Here is a 14,096-nt window from a genome sequence, read left to right as displayed (position 1 = left end):
GATAGGCAAAAGGAAAGCTTTACCTTTGTGCAAGAATGTTTGGTTTTGTAAAGAGAGGTATAAAGGTCTTCTCAATTACTAATAAGGTAATGTCTCTGAGAATAAATGGACGGATGATGAATAAGTGTGAGACACCTGAAAAGACTTAGAGAATGAAGTCTCCAATGTCATTTGACTTGATATTTTATGTTTTATTCAAAATGAGAAATTTATGCCATAATACTGTCTATCCTATGGCATTTGGAAACTTTTCAGGTTCTCCAAAAAATGCCATTTTCCAGAGCTAATAAAATATCCCCTTCTTGCCAGACACATGATTACCAACTTTGGAAAGCAAAAATGTATCATTTGTTGAAACTATTTTGCTAGCAAACTATATGTATCTTCCTCTTAGTACTATAATACAGTATAAAAATGCCTCATTTATTTGGCATTTTCAACAAATGAACTCTTCTACAGAAGTTAATTTTCTAGAGAAATGAGAATTATTCCATTTAGTGGCATAATTTTTTAACATGTTTGTTGGATTGCTTATGTTATGCATTACACTTAAATTCTTCCTAAATTGAGAATAATGATTTTGATTTGAATTATCTTGGTGATGCAGGATCATCAGTGTGAAGACCAATTATTAGATAATGATTCCCTGGAAATGTGAAGAGGTTTTGCCCCTACATAAATGATCTATCCTAGTGTGCTTTGCTTTTTAAAGACGGCATCTCCTCTCTATAGTCTGTCTTTGTCTCTCTCATGGTCAGTTACTACTACTTGCTGGTTTAAATTTGATTAGTTTTCCTCGAACCTCCTCCATCTAATTTGCCAATCCTAATTGGCTATTGGCTGGGAAAGCATATCATCAAGCTTTTTAAATCAAGTATAGAGTCAGGGTGTGGGCCTGAAACATTTTCCTGGAGAAATATTTTGGTGCTTTAACCTTATCACCTTACTGGCTGCTTAGATGTCCTAGGCTGTGTTCTAAATATCTGAGAAAAGTGGAATTTGTTTTTTAAATGAAATGTTTTAACATCCTGTTATTAAGGTGTTATTGAATTACTCACTATTATTCTAAGAAATTAATTATATTATTCTTGAAGAGTCTAAAAGCACAAAGGATGAAAATAACCACAGAACATTATTTTAACATCTATAGAAGAATTAATTATTTTTTAAGAAAACAGAATTATATGTTTATTGTGGAGAACTAGCCATTGTGAAGACACATTAAGCAGGTGGCCTGTGGGACTACTTTGGTGCATTCATTTCTGTTTTTAATATTGCTTGTAATTTGGAAATTCTTTATTATTTTGTAAGGAAATCTGCAAGTTTCTAGTCCTAGTTCTATTGTTGAGAGTATACAAAAAGCCAAGTAACTCTTCCAGCTCCTCTAAAGACAGCTCCTGTGTCTCTTTTTAAGTTTTTCATGTATAAGCTAATTAATTCCTTCATCCATTAGTCTTATGAAATAGTTTCCAGGTACATGGTTCTCTTCTGAATAAACACCCGTGTCAATATCCTTCTTAAAATGTTGTCTCCATAACTGTACATTGGGAGGGATGTCTGAAGGCATGCATGGGACTTTTACTTTCCTTAATTCAGCACTATTCTTCCATTAATGCTATTTGAATTTATACTAGCTTTTTAACATCCACATCATATTATTACTGTGCTCAGTATTCACTATGAAAAAAAATCCCTGAGGCTCTTTCCAAGGGCTTTTAAGTGTGTTCTGTCACATGTGGTGTTCCTTAAACATCAAACCTAAGATTTACATTTGTCATTGTTTTATTTTTTATTAATTTCATTTGAGCACATTTTTCAGACTATGGAACTATTTTTATCCAGTCCTGTCATGCAGAATAATTAAACTTCCTTCCTAATTTTAAATCATCTGCAGATTTAGTAATAATCAACCCAATTACTCATAAGAATTAATAGGGTAAACCAAGTACAGAGTCTTTGGACATTGGCACTGAGGACTTTTTTCTGAGGTGACACAAGCTCTGTCAATCACCATTTTTCTGGGATAAGTTTTCAACCTTCTAGACTTCTCTAATGTCTTGATTTTTTATCTTATCAGTTGCCTTACAGAGATCAAGATACACTATGTTTATAACTTTGCCTTGATTTAGCAATTTAGTATCCCTTTTAAAATATGGGAATGAAGTTCATTTGACATGACTTGTACCTAATGCAGTTATGTGTACTATTCATAATTTCATCCTTACTTCCCCAACATAAATGTTCTACTGAGTTAAGGAAGAGGAATTGATCCCAGTATATTAAGATGAAATAATTATCTATAAAGAGGTTTAATAAAAAGGATAATATTCATTCTGTTTTTTCATTTAACATGCTTTTTTTTGGCCACTCCTGCGACATGTGGAAGTTCCCAGGCCAAGGATCAAACCTGTGCCACAGCAATGACACAGCAGCCTCTGCAATAATACCAGGTCTTTAACCCACTGTGTCACAAGAGAACTCTTAATTTAATATACATTTACTAGGTAGGTACCTATTTCCACATCAGCACCGCAAAACTGGACAATATGTGGTTTCTGCCCTCAGAAATATTTCCATCTAATAGGGAGATAAGACATGTGTACATCTCTGAGGAATCTATTAACTGATCCTAGAGAAGTACAGAGTCATGCATGAATTTAGAAAAAGAATACACAACTTCTGGTAGATACCTGGGAGAGATCAAGGGAGATTTTATGTAGAAGTTGAGACAGAATTTGAGAAGACAGGTCAGCTTCTGACAAGGAATGGCATGCTAGGAAGAGTGAATAGCATGAGGAGAGCACCAGGATCTGGAAGCTTAGGACATGTTTGTGGAGTTACAAGTCATGGAATGTGACTGCAGCATAGGATGTGTGAATGGGAACAAGAGAAAAAGAGGTAGATTGAGGTAGTTGAGTGTCATGATAAAATTGTGGGCTTTATAAATAGTAGAGATGAAGAATTTTGAGGTAGAAGATCAATATAACCAAACTGAGTTACAAGATCATTCACTTATTCAGTCATCATGAATATATGGAGTGTTTACTACTAGTCTTCACTTGTGCTGGAGATAAAATGAGTAAAAGCAGATGTGGTTCCCACCCTCATGGAATTTAGAGAAGATGCTAATCAAATAATCACAGTGGTATAGAATTGTGAGTACCACAAGGCTATGGAATATTATATGGTCCTTTATGAGCTCATAATATGGAGACTTAGTTCCTAAAGGAGGTCAGGAAGGATTCCGTGAGGAAGTAAATTTTAACATGAGAGCTGCAGGATGGGTGGGTTAGCCAGGTAAAGAGAACAGAGAAAAGCTCTGCAGTCAAACATAACAGCTCAAGCAGAGCTGAGGCTGAAGGAAAAACGGTGAGTACAAAGACCATTACGGAAGAGTGGTGGAAGGAATGGAAATGGAAAGTAAGAGCTAAGTTCAGAGGCCTCCAAGAGATTTCCATTTAGGTGATCCTGTGAAATGAATAAACATTAGTCTAAAGTTTTTCAAAATACTTTGCTGATTTTCATTATACCTTTCATAATATCAAAAGTTGTTAAATTTTCTCCTTCAAACTTTTCTCACAACAATTTCTTTTAATTTTGTGTGTTCTTGTTTCTACCTAGCATTAGGAAATACAAGGTAAAACTTTCACGAAAGATCCTTGAGATCTGCTCTTGTCTGCTGCTGTATTTTAAGTAAAGGCAATTCACCCAGCAGGCATTTTAAGAGGGAACCATAATAACATTATTCTTTTGATATATAGGGTTGGATGTGTCCAGAGCCTGCATCAGAAAGGGAGGACTTGGTATATTTTGAACATAAGTCATTTTCTAAATTGTGCAAGGAGCATGATGGAGAATTTACTGGCGAAGAAGAAAGCAGTGCACATGCACTAGAACGGAAGAGTGACAACCCCCTAGATATAGCTGTAACCAGGCTGGCTGATTTGGAGCGGAACATTGAAAGAAGGTATCTGAAGAGCCCCTTAAGTACCACCATTCAGATCAAACTGGATAATGTGGGCACAGTTACTGTCCCTGCTCCTGCACCATCCATTAGTGGTGATGGTGACGGGTAGGTTATTGAGATTAACTTGAAAAATTATTGTGCTTCTTTGCTAATTGGAGCCTATTTTCTATTGCCTGTTATCTATGTATCTTCTTGTATGTCTGTGATCCATATGGATCATGCTATTTGCATGGTGCTTTGTAAAAACATTTTTTTTTTTGTTATGTGCGTTGATAATCCTGCAAAGTGATCTTACATTTACCTGGTTGTGACTAAGCTTTGAGGCGCGTAGCCACAGTCTGTGCACTACATCAAATTTAGTTGCTTAAACCTTATACTTATTGGCTGTTACATGTTTTTGTCATTGCTTGGCTTTCAGTGTGATGATTGTTTCACATTCAGTAACCATAAATGTGGACATGACCTACTTAATTTTTCTATATTTCAATGCAGAATTGAAGAGGATATTGCTCCAGGGCTCAGGGTATGGAGAAGGGCATTATCAGAAGCTCGCAGTGCTGCACAGGTAGCTCTGTGCATTCAGCAGTTACAGAAATCAATAGCATGGGAAAAATCAATTATGAAAGTTGTAAGTGTTTTTATTTAAGAAATACTATAACTGACTGACTTTGTTCTGTTTTTTCCAACCTCCAGATCTTTCTTAAACATTACTTACTGTCAAAATAATGTTTGCTGTACTTGAGAATTTAATTCTTAAATACTGTATAGTTTGATACTTTCTTCCTCTTATTTTGAGCTTTTTGAAGGAACCTATCAAGTGTTATCTTTTGTTTTTTAAAATCTTGTTTTTCTCTCCTTTGAGTATTTTTTATAACGCTTACTGAAGTTGTTGTCTACGTTCTGTCAACATAATAGTTGTTAATCTAAATATTTTGAAGGCCCTTTCAATCTTGTAAACATTCCAGTTGCTAACATTACCTGCTGCATACATTTACTCTATTCCTAAAATGTCTTTATATTTCTATTAATTTTATTTTTTAATACTAAAAATACTCATATAAGTAAATAAAAATAAGCAGAGAGCTCTTCTTTTATGCACTGATATCATGTGTTTGGAAATAGTTGACATGAAAAGTAGAACTTTTTATCTGTCCTCTAACAAATAAAACTTTTTTCACCTCCTTTGTTCAAGCCCAGTTAGTTGTTGTGTAGTGGCCTCTACTTTGTACTAGGCAACAAATGCTATATGTTCAAAATAAAGGCTGAATTTCATACATTTTCCAGAGAGATATGTATTTTAAATCATGTATGTGTCCCTTTTGCCTTATATATCATATATAGAAATATATAGTGTACACTTTTATAAATTACTCTAACAGTTGCTTGTAAAGTACAGATTAGTTTTGAAATTCAAACATTTGAGACTCGTTTTCATGAAAGGGTAAAGATTCCTTTTCTTAAAAGTATTCCCCCCAAAAAAGAAGTGATCTTTAAATAAATTAGTGTTCTTTCCTTCCTTTTTACTTCTATGCTTAGATTACTCAAGATTTTATTTATTCTAGACGAATAAATTTAATTTCTTTTATGGTTTTTTCACTTCTCTCTCTAAAATGTCCATGGAATAATGGAACAGTTTTCACGATATGCTCAAATTTAGGTCTTTCTATAGATAAGAACTTGCCATAAGTTTTAAGGCATTGTTCAGGTCATCTGGCAGCTTTTTTACCAGATAAAAGTAATCTGTTTTCTAAAAATTATTATTAAAACCAGTTTTAAAGTCATCTAAAACAAGTATATTTGGTGAAATCTAGGCTATAATGATCAAAAAAGATTAAATTCTGCTATCAAAGTGAAATTTATGCAGTTATTTTTCTCATTTGCACCAAAATAGTCAGTTTTGTCGCAATGTAGCCAGTTTTGTTATAAACTATATACAGAAACCCAAACTTGTACCAAAATCTGCCTTTGTAGTAGTATATTTACTTTCAGCTTTTTGCATATTCCTTTTTATGAATAAATTAATATACATTTATCACCATTTAACCCCATCTCATAATTGTCATTTTTAACTTTTAATAGTGCATTATTTTCTATAATATTACTTTGAAAAGAAGGCAGAATCTCTTTTTCAAAGATTAATGAGCACTTGATAACCTTTAATTAGAAATATAACATTACCTATAATAATCCTAAATAATATGTCCTAATAAAATGTTAATGCCAATATCTTTAGTTATAACCTCTTTGCCAGAGACCAAGCTTTCAAGGAAAGAAGGAGCTGCCCAAATTTGCCTCCAAATAATTCTCAGCCCACAGTGTGCTTTCTACTGTTGTTAATGTTAAACAATAGGCAACATTCACTATTTTTTTGCTGTGGTAGTAAAGTTAAAGCCAAATGTTACTACATCTGCTCTAGCATATTGTGAGCTATTGCTGTAATTTTTCAAAAATGTTATGAGCTTGATATCTGTCACCCTTTCTTAATAAGTATCAGAAAATAATTTTATTTTAAAATCATAAATGTGAGATATGACAAACTTTATAGTATTTTTAGCTATTGTAGAAAATAGTGATAATTTACTTAATGTACATGCATTTGATTTTTAAGTTTTATTCTCAATGAATATTCTATGTTAGAAATTTTAGGGAAGTCAAATTTGGAGGAATAAGGTATTAAGGTATTTAGTGATATGGTTATTAGGGATGGTCATAAAACAAATACTTACTGTTACAATGTTAAGCTCTGCCGCTTTTGCCTTAGTACATATGCCAATTTTAGTATTATATATATATATTTCATATAGTTGGTAGATATTTGTTAAGGTAAATAGCATGTATCTGCCACTTTGCTAAGATTCTTACACTATCATTGGTGTACATATTGAATTATGAAAGACTATTTTAGACTTCCCAGATTAAGATTTAATGTTTTATTGAAAATTAAACAAATCACATTTGAAGAATTGTTATTTTGTTTTTAAGAGTATATAAATACATAACTTAAAATTAGTATAAAGGATTTACAATTTAAAAGTTTTAATTATTTTCTAATTGAAATACAGTTATGTACAAGATTATGTTAGTAATGTTTTCATTTTTTTGAATATAAATTACAGGACATTTTCCAACTGTGACTGGAAATAAAAACTAAATGTCAAAATATAATGTTAGTACTTAGCATTTTTTAAAGCCATCTTGAAAGTTTTTATCTGCCTAATCTTCCTTCTTTCCCTTTCCTTCTTTCCTTCTTTCCCTGTAAAACTTGTTATACAAAATATGTGTGCATGGGAAAAAAGTCTTCTCTCTACAGATTTTACAGTTCCTAATGGTGTTAGACATTTTTCAACAGAGAAGAAATCACTTTATTTTTAGTTCTAGAAAATAAATTGTGACCTCTAAATACTTTATTGTATCAAATTTTTCCCCTTAGAAATCATTTTGGTCCATTTTCGACACTTGTGACATTGATTTGGGTTGACTTAAAAGTTTCCTGGTTTAGACATATTTTCTAATGAATCACAAATAAGAGATGTTTAATTTAGTAAAAATACAGAAACATATTATTATTATTTATAATTCTGATACTAATACAAGTTTCCTAATTTTGATCTTAAAAATTACTCTAACTCTTACTTATTTCTTTCTCAGGATATCATGAGGATGCTAAGATAAGCAAAAGATAAAATACATTAAAAAATTAAAACACCATGTATTAAAGCTACTCATTGCTTTATGTGCTCTAATGTCATGTTAATTATTTCATATGTTAATGTGTACATGCTTCCGAAGTGTGTGCAGGCATTCAGCCTCTAGCTTTGTTCTTTGCAGTGTACCTGAAATGTGCATTTACCCCCAACTGAACTGCTCACCCCGTCATGTGGTCCATATCTGTGTAACGAGAGATACATAGATGTGTATGGCTACTGTATATTTGTTAGCAAGCGGAATGTTCATTACTAATATAAATTAGGAATTACAGTGTGTTTAATATCCCAATAACTATTATTCAGAGCAGAGTGTTAATTTTAAATGCTTTTTCATGTATTATAGTACTGCCAGATCTGTCGAAAGGGAGATAATGAAGAACTGCTCCTCCTTTGTGATGGCTGTGACAAAGGCTGTCATACATACTGCCATAGACCCAAGATTACAACTATACCAGACGGGGACTGGTTTTGTCCAGCTTGCATTGCTAAGGTAAGATTGATCTAGATCTGAGTTTTCTTTAAGTATAATTGATTTACCATTATTGTGTTAGTTTGGGTATACAGCAAAGTGATTCATTTATATATTTTTTTTCAAATTATTTTGCATTATAGGTTATTATAAGATCTTGAATATTCTTCCCTGTGCTATATAATAAATCCTTCTTGCTTATCTATTTTATGTATAGTAGTTTGTATCTGTTAATCCCATGCTTCTATTTTATCCTTCCCTCCTCCTGCTTTCCCCTTTGGTAGCCATAAATTTGTTTTCTGTGTCTATGAGTCTGTTTCTGTTTTGTATATAGATTCATTTGTATTATTTCTTAGATTCCACACGTGACATATAATGTATGTCAATAGTATATGATATTGGTCTTTGACTTCATTTAGTATGTTAATCTCTAGATCCACTCATGTTGCTACAAATAATATTTCATTCTTTTTGCTGAGTAATATTTTATTGTGTATGGGGATAAATATACATACATATATATGTGTGTATATATATGTTTATGTATATATGTATATCTATATCACATCTTCTTAACTAATTGTCTGTTGATGGGCACTTGGATTGTTCCCAGGTCTTGGCTATTATAAATAATGCTGCTATAAACACTGGCGTGCATATATGTTTTCAATTTAAGATTTTTCATCTTTTCTGGGTATGTACCTGGGAATGGGATCGCTGGATCATACAGTAGCTCTATTTTTAGTTTTTAAAGGAATCCTCATACTGTTTTCCATAGTGGCTGCACCAATTTTATTGTATTGTATTGTATTGTAGGGTTTCCTTTTCTCCACACCCTCTCCAGCACTTATTATTTATAGACTTTTTGATGATGCCAGATCAAAGTAAAGAGTTTTATGTGGATTTTTAAAGATATAATTCGTATACCATAAAATTCTTTTTAAAGTATATAATTCAGTGGTCTTTAATATATTCCCAAAGTTGTACAGCCATTATGACTCTCAAATTCCAGAACATCTTCATGTCCCCAAAGAAGTATCCTTGTTACCTATTTGCATTCACTCCCCATTCTCCTTCTCCTCTCAGCCTTTGGCAACCAGTAATCCACTTTCTGTCTCTATGGATTTGCCTATTCTGGTCAGTACATATAAATGAAATAATATACTATGTAGCCTTTTTACTTAGCACAATATTTTCAAGGTTCATCTATTTTCTTGCACTTTGTCTTACAAGTCAAACAGTAGTCCTTTATATGGACAGACTACATTTTGTTTGTTTAGTTGTTTCTACATTGGGGCTTTTATGAATAATGCTGCTGGGAACAGTCATACACAAGTGTTTGTATGAATACATGTTTTCAGTTTTTTTGGCAATGTACCTAGGAGTAGAGTGCTAGGTCATATGGTAATAAGCACATGTATTTTAAGTCACTTGACAGTCATACCAATTGATTAAAGAGAAGCAATATGATAAAGTAGGAAGAAATGGGTTTTAGAGTTATAAACTAAGAAGTTACAAATGTGAAAGGGTCAGAATGGATTGAGGGCCAGACTCTTTGTTAGGTTTTTCCTACCTCAGACACTCTCTTCCATGTTTAATATCTTGACCTAGCCATTACCAGTAATTACCACCTCTTCATAAACTCATTTTCCAACATCCATCTATTCATTGCCTCCCTTTCCCGTTCACTCCTTCTAACTACCCAACTCTAGTAATTCTTTATCTCACCAAGACCTTCATTTCATTTATCTGAAGACCTTTTCACTGTCCCTGTCCCCATTCATTTCCTTTCTCTCCTCCTATAATCACTGTGTCCACCCTTAGCTCTTTTGCCTCTCTCTCACTTGGGAAAGCCATCATTCTGCTTATTCCAATTCTCCCACTTCTTCAGCCTGTATATCTTTGAATCTGAATGTGGCAGGAGAAAACACCCAGCCCTTTAAATTCAAGGCTAAGAGGGCCTTTAATGGTGCCTCATGCTTCACTGTCTCCTCCGTCCTCATTCTCAGCTGAGGACCTTACTCCCATTTCACTGAGAAAACAGAAGCCATCAGAAGAAAACATCACAAGAATCCACCACCTCATCTATTCTCCTTCCTATACCTGGGCTCACATAACACTACGTAACGCTTCTGTCCTGCTACCATGACCTGCTTGTGCCCCTAACTAAGCCAGTTACCCCACTTGTGCTTCAGATCCTATTCCCTCTCATTCCCTTAGGAGGATGGCTTCAGTAGTTCTGTCTCCTGGATCATCAATTTCTCCATCTCCACCAGGTTCTTTCTTAGCAGCCTACTACACCCTACTATTACGAGATACATGCTGTCATATGAAAACTAAAAAGAAACCCTCTTTTGGCTTCACTCTTTCCTTGATCCACTTCCCTTACTTCTCCCCTTCCCTTTACAGAAAAACTGGAAAGTTTTCTGTTTCCCTCTGATTTCTCTCCACCAGTTCACTCTTAAACTCATTCCAGTCATATTTTCACCTGCACAGCTTCTCCAGAATTGCTCTTATTGTGCCCACAAATGACTTCCATGCTGTTCAGTCCAGTAATCATGTTAGATCATGTCTAACCTATCACTTATATTTGATAGAGTGGAATATTCCCTCCTCCTCGAAATCCTGTTTTCACTTGGCTTTTAGGATACTGTACTCACCTGGTTTTCTTCCTGCCTTTCCTTTTTAGTCTCCTTTGCTGGTTTTTCTCAGCTCCTAAATCTATAAACATTGGAGTGCTTTCTTAGCTTCAGGGTTATGCCTTTAAAATGGAATAGTATCTGCTTTGCAGGAATTTGTAAAGATCAAATGGTCATGTGTTAAGTTTTTTACATATAATTTTAAAGCTGTGATATATTTATATTAATACTTTATTTTATTAGACTATATTTTACAGAATAGAAGAGGTCTCATATGGCATCATACTTGATCATTTTTGTCATACAGAGTTAAATATAGTTTAATAATCTTCACTGGTTGTACATAAATTATCTTTTAGCTTTATAACTGCCAAGTCATAGAAAGTTTCTCTCTTACTTTATGAATTACTAACAAATCAATGTTTTAAATCTTGAGGGTATCATCTGATAGACTCTATGAAGTTTTTTCTTTTTTCTTTTTCTTTTTTTTAAAGGCTATATCTGTGGCATATGGATATATATACCCAGGCTAGGGGGTGAATTGGAGCTGCACCTGTCAGCCTCTGCCACAGCCACAGCCACAGCCACGCCAGATCCTTAACCCACTGAATGAGGCCAGGGATCAAACATACATTTTCATGGATACTAGTCAGATTCATTACCCCTGAGTCACAACAGGAATTCCAGGAAGTTTTTTTCTGTACATTTGCTTAAATTAGAATTCTGGCTATTATTTAAGGAGTAGACTAGAAGATATAAGATCTGTGATCTTACTGGAGCCCTTCTATGTCAATGCAGCTTTCTAAGCTTCTGTTTTTTTAGTTTTAGTTGTTTTTTAGCAGTGGTGGATTAGATGTTTCTTGGCAATAAAAAATATTGTAAACATTTGATTTTGATATATAAAGATTTTTAAAGTTGAGGTTTTAAAAATATCTTTCCAGTAATTCAGTTTTCTAAACATATTTATACTATACATCTGGCTCTCAAATGGCTATTTCTACATACATCATTGTGACTAAGTGTTTATACTATGTGTATGTATGTGAGCATGCCAATATATACATACACTATAGATATTAAATATACATATTATCTCTCTCACAGGATCACAAAATATAAAAGACTTGTATATATACATACATATTTATACATACCCATATACACACACATACAGACAACACACACACATGAAATTTTATCTTTGGGGGGTGGATGGCACCCTTGGCATATGAAGCTTTCCAGGCTAGGAGTCCAATCAGAGCTGTAGGCGCCAGCCTATGCCAGAGCCACAGCAATGCAGGATCCAAGCTGTGTCTGCAACCTACACCACAGCTCACAGCAACATCAGATCTTTAACCAAGTAAGCAAGGCCGGGGATCGAACCCCATGTCCTCATGGATGCTAGTCAGGTTCGTTAACTGCTGAGCCACGACAGGAGCTCCTGAAATTTTAAATTATAGTGCCTGCAAAAGCCAAGTAACACAAAGAGTTGGGACTGTAAGCAAAAGGGAAAGCCAAGTCATGCCCCCATTTCAATGTGACAGTCATTACTCAACTCCAACCAATTACTGTCATGTAGACATGTACTCCCAGTGTTCCAGGATCTACCGGTATTTTAAGATTATGGATTTTTATGCATGTCCCCCCAAATGTTAAGTGTTGTCAACAAATTCAGAATTTTTAAAAGCATTATAAGCCAAACAACAACACATTCTGTGGGCTGTTTACAGCCTGTGAGCCACCAGTTCACAACTTCAAATATGTAAATATACAAACATAACAGAAATGGGCCCTTGGATATGTAACCTGATAGGTTGTGCTTAAGACATATGGAAATTCCTTTTTTAATTTGGGCTCCAATGACTAGAAAGGGTGGGGAAGGGGGCTTCTCTGTCCAAGAACAAAGTAATGAGGTAATAGTAAATGTGTAAAGCTTACTTTTAAAAGTATGTGTATGTGCATGAGCTAATGAGGTATGCTGATAAACATCATTTATGTAAGAAATAGGCTTCATTGTCTTTTTGAAACATGACAGAAGTCTTTTATATCTGTGGATATAAATTACATGTCTTCTAACTATGAGTATTAATTTACATAAGAAAATATCCCAAATGGTATTTTAGTTCAAATAGGGGCTAGAAATTTTGGCCTATTCTTCATGAAATTTTGTTCCTTCCTTATGCTGCAGGAGTAGCCCTAAAAAAGAAAAAAAAACAAGCAAAAATAATGCTAGAAGAGATAATGAAATCCTTAAAGAAATTAATATGAAATACTGCAAAGAAATGTTTTTCAGCCAAATTCATTTCAAGCATGAAGCTAGTGTTCCCTTGTGGCTAAGAATCTGTCACTGTCCAGCCAGGGACTGAACCTGGGCTAGGTTCAGTCCCTGGCTGGAGCATTTCCACATGCTGTGGGAGCAGCCGAAAAAAAAGAATACAGCCAACTTTAAATTACAGCTGGACTGATATCTGACTCTAGTCTTAGGTGTAAGATTTCTTAATAGTCTGGGTAAGAGAAAATAATTCTAGTGAGGATAAACACTATTCTGCAGAATTAAAACAAAAACCATACATTACCAGTATCTTTGCACTGATTTTCTATGATCTATTATATTTATTATACTATCATAACATTTAACTCTTAAAATATGGATTTATTTCCCTATTTCTAAATGGGGGGAAGGAGGGAGAGAGCTTACTGTTACAGCAATGTGCTGCCTGCAAGTTGTAGTTAGATTGCATAGGGCCACATTGAAATTTTTTTCATGTAATTTTAGAGCTAGAATGACCTTACCAGTTGTATGGCTTATCTTTCTTTTTTTCCCTCATTTTAAAAAGTTTTATTGAAGTATAGTTGACTTACAGTGTTGTAATAATTTCTGCTGTGCAGCAAACTGATTCAGATATATATACACACACGTCCATTTGGCTTATCGTTCTTATTTTATGGTTGAGAAAACAGAGCCTCACAGACATTTTTGTACCAAGTTCCATAGCTAGTTACTGACAGAGCCATAGCTGGAATTTATATTCTTTGATTCCAAATATAATCTTTTTTATACTATTTATTATTTTCCTCAAAAACAGACTTTCTTTTCTCTTTACTTCTGCATTGTTCACACCTGGTAATCACAAGTTTATTGAACTCTATTCTTATAGAAAATGCTTTTTTCTTTAACTAGAAAAACATATCCATTTCCAATAGATTTGATCACTTTCAAAGAACTTTTTGACATTTTATGAGCTATTTTTCATGTTTTGGTCTGGCCTTTTAATGATCTCTTCAATGTTCTTATTACTAAAATCTGTATTTTG

At 33.9% G+C, this 14,096-nt stretch overlaps 2 protein-coding genes and 1 long non-coding RNA gene across 3 annotated transcripts in view; 1 reads left to right on the top strand and 2 right to left on the bottom strand.

Annotated features, from left to right (window-relative positions):
• LOC146395936 (uncharacterized) overlaps nt 1–14,096 on the bottom strand; it is a 1,175,949-nt gene that overhangs the window by 280,288 nt on the left and 881,565 nt on the right. The window lies entirely within an intron of this gene.
• Nucleotides 1–14,096, bottom strand: part of DAPL1 (death associated protein like 1) — a 933,549-nt gene that overhangs the window by 453,964 nt on the left and 465,489 nt on the right. The gene's annotated exons all lie outside the window — the stretch shown is intronic.
• Nucleotides 1–14,096, top strand: part of BAZ2B (bromodomain adjacent to zinc finger domain 2B) — a 394,559-nt gene that overhangs the window by 374,173 nt on the left and 6,290 nt on the right. The window contains 3 exon segments of the mRNA NM_001445102.1: nt 3,762–4,072; nt 4,460–4,595; nt 8,018–8,164. Coding sequence (NP_001432031.1) covers nt 3,762–4,072; nt 4,460–4,595; nt 8,018–8,164 — 594 coding nt within the window.

This window comes from Sus scrofa, chromosome 15 (genome assembly GCF_054392235.1).
Source record: "Sus scrofa isolate SSC_HxYL_T2T_F1_AM1 chromosome 15, Sscrofa_HxYL_maternal_Yorkshire_Landrace_v2.0, whole genome shotgun sequence".
In the NCBI taxonomy this organism is placed as follows: domain Eukaryota; kingdom Metazoa; phylum Chordata; class Mammalia; order Artiodactyla; family Suidae; genus Sus; species Sus scrofa.
This window is presented reverse-complemented; position numbering and strand designations above follow the sequence as displayed.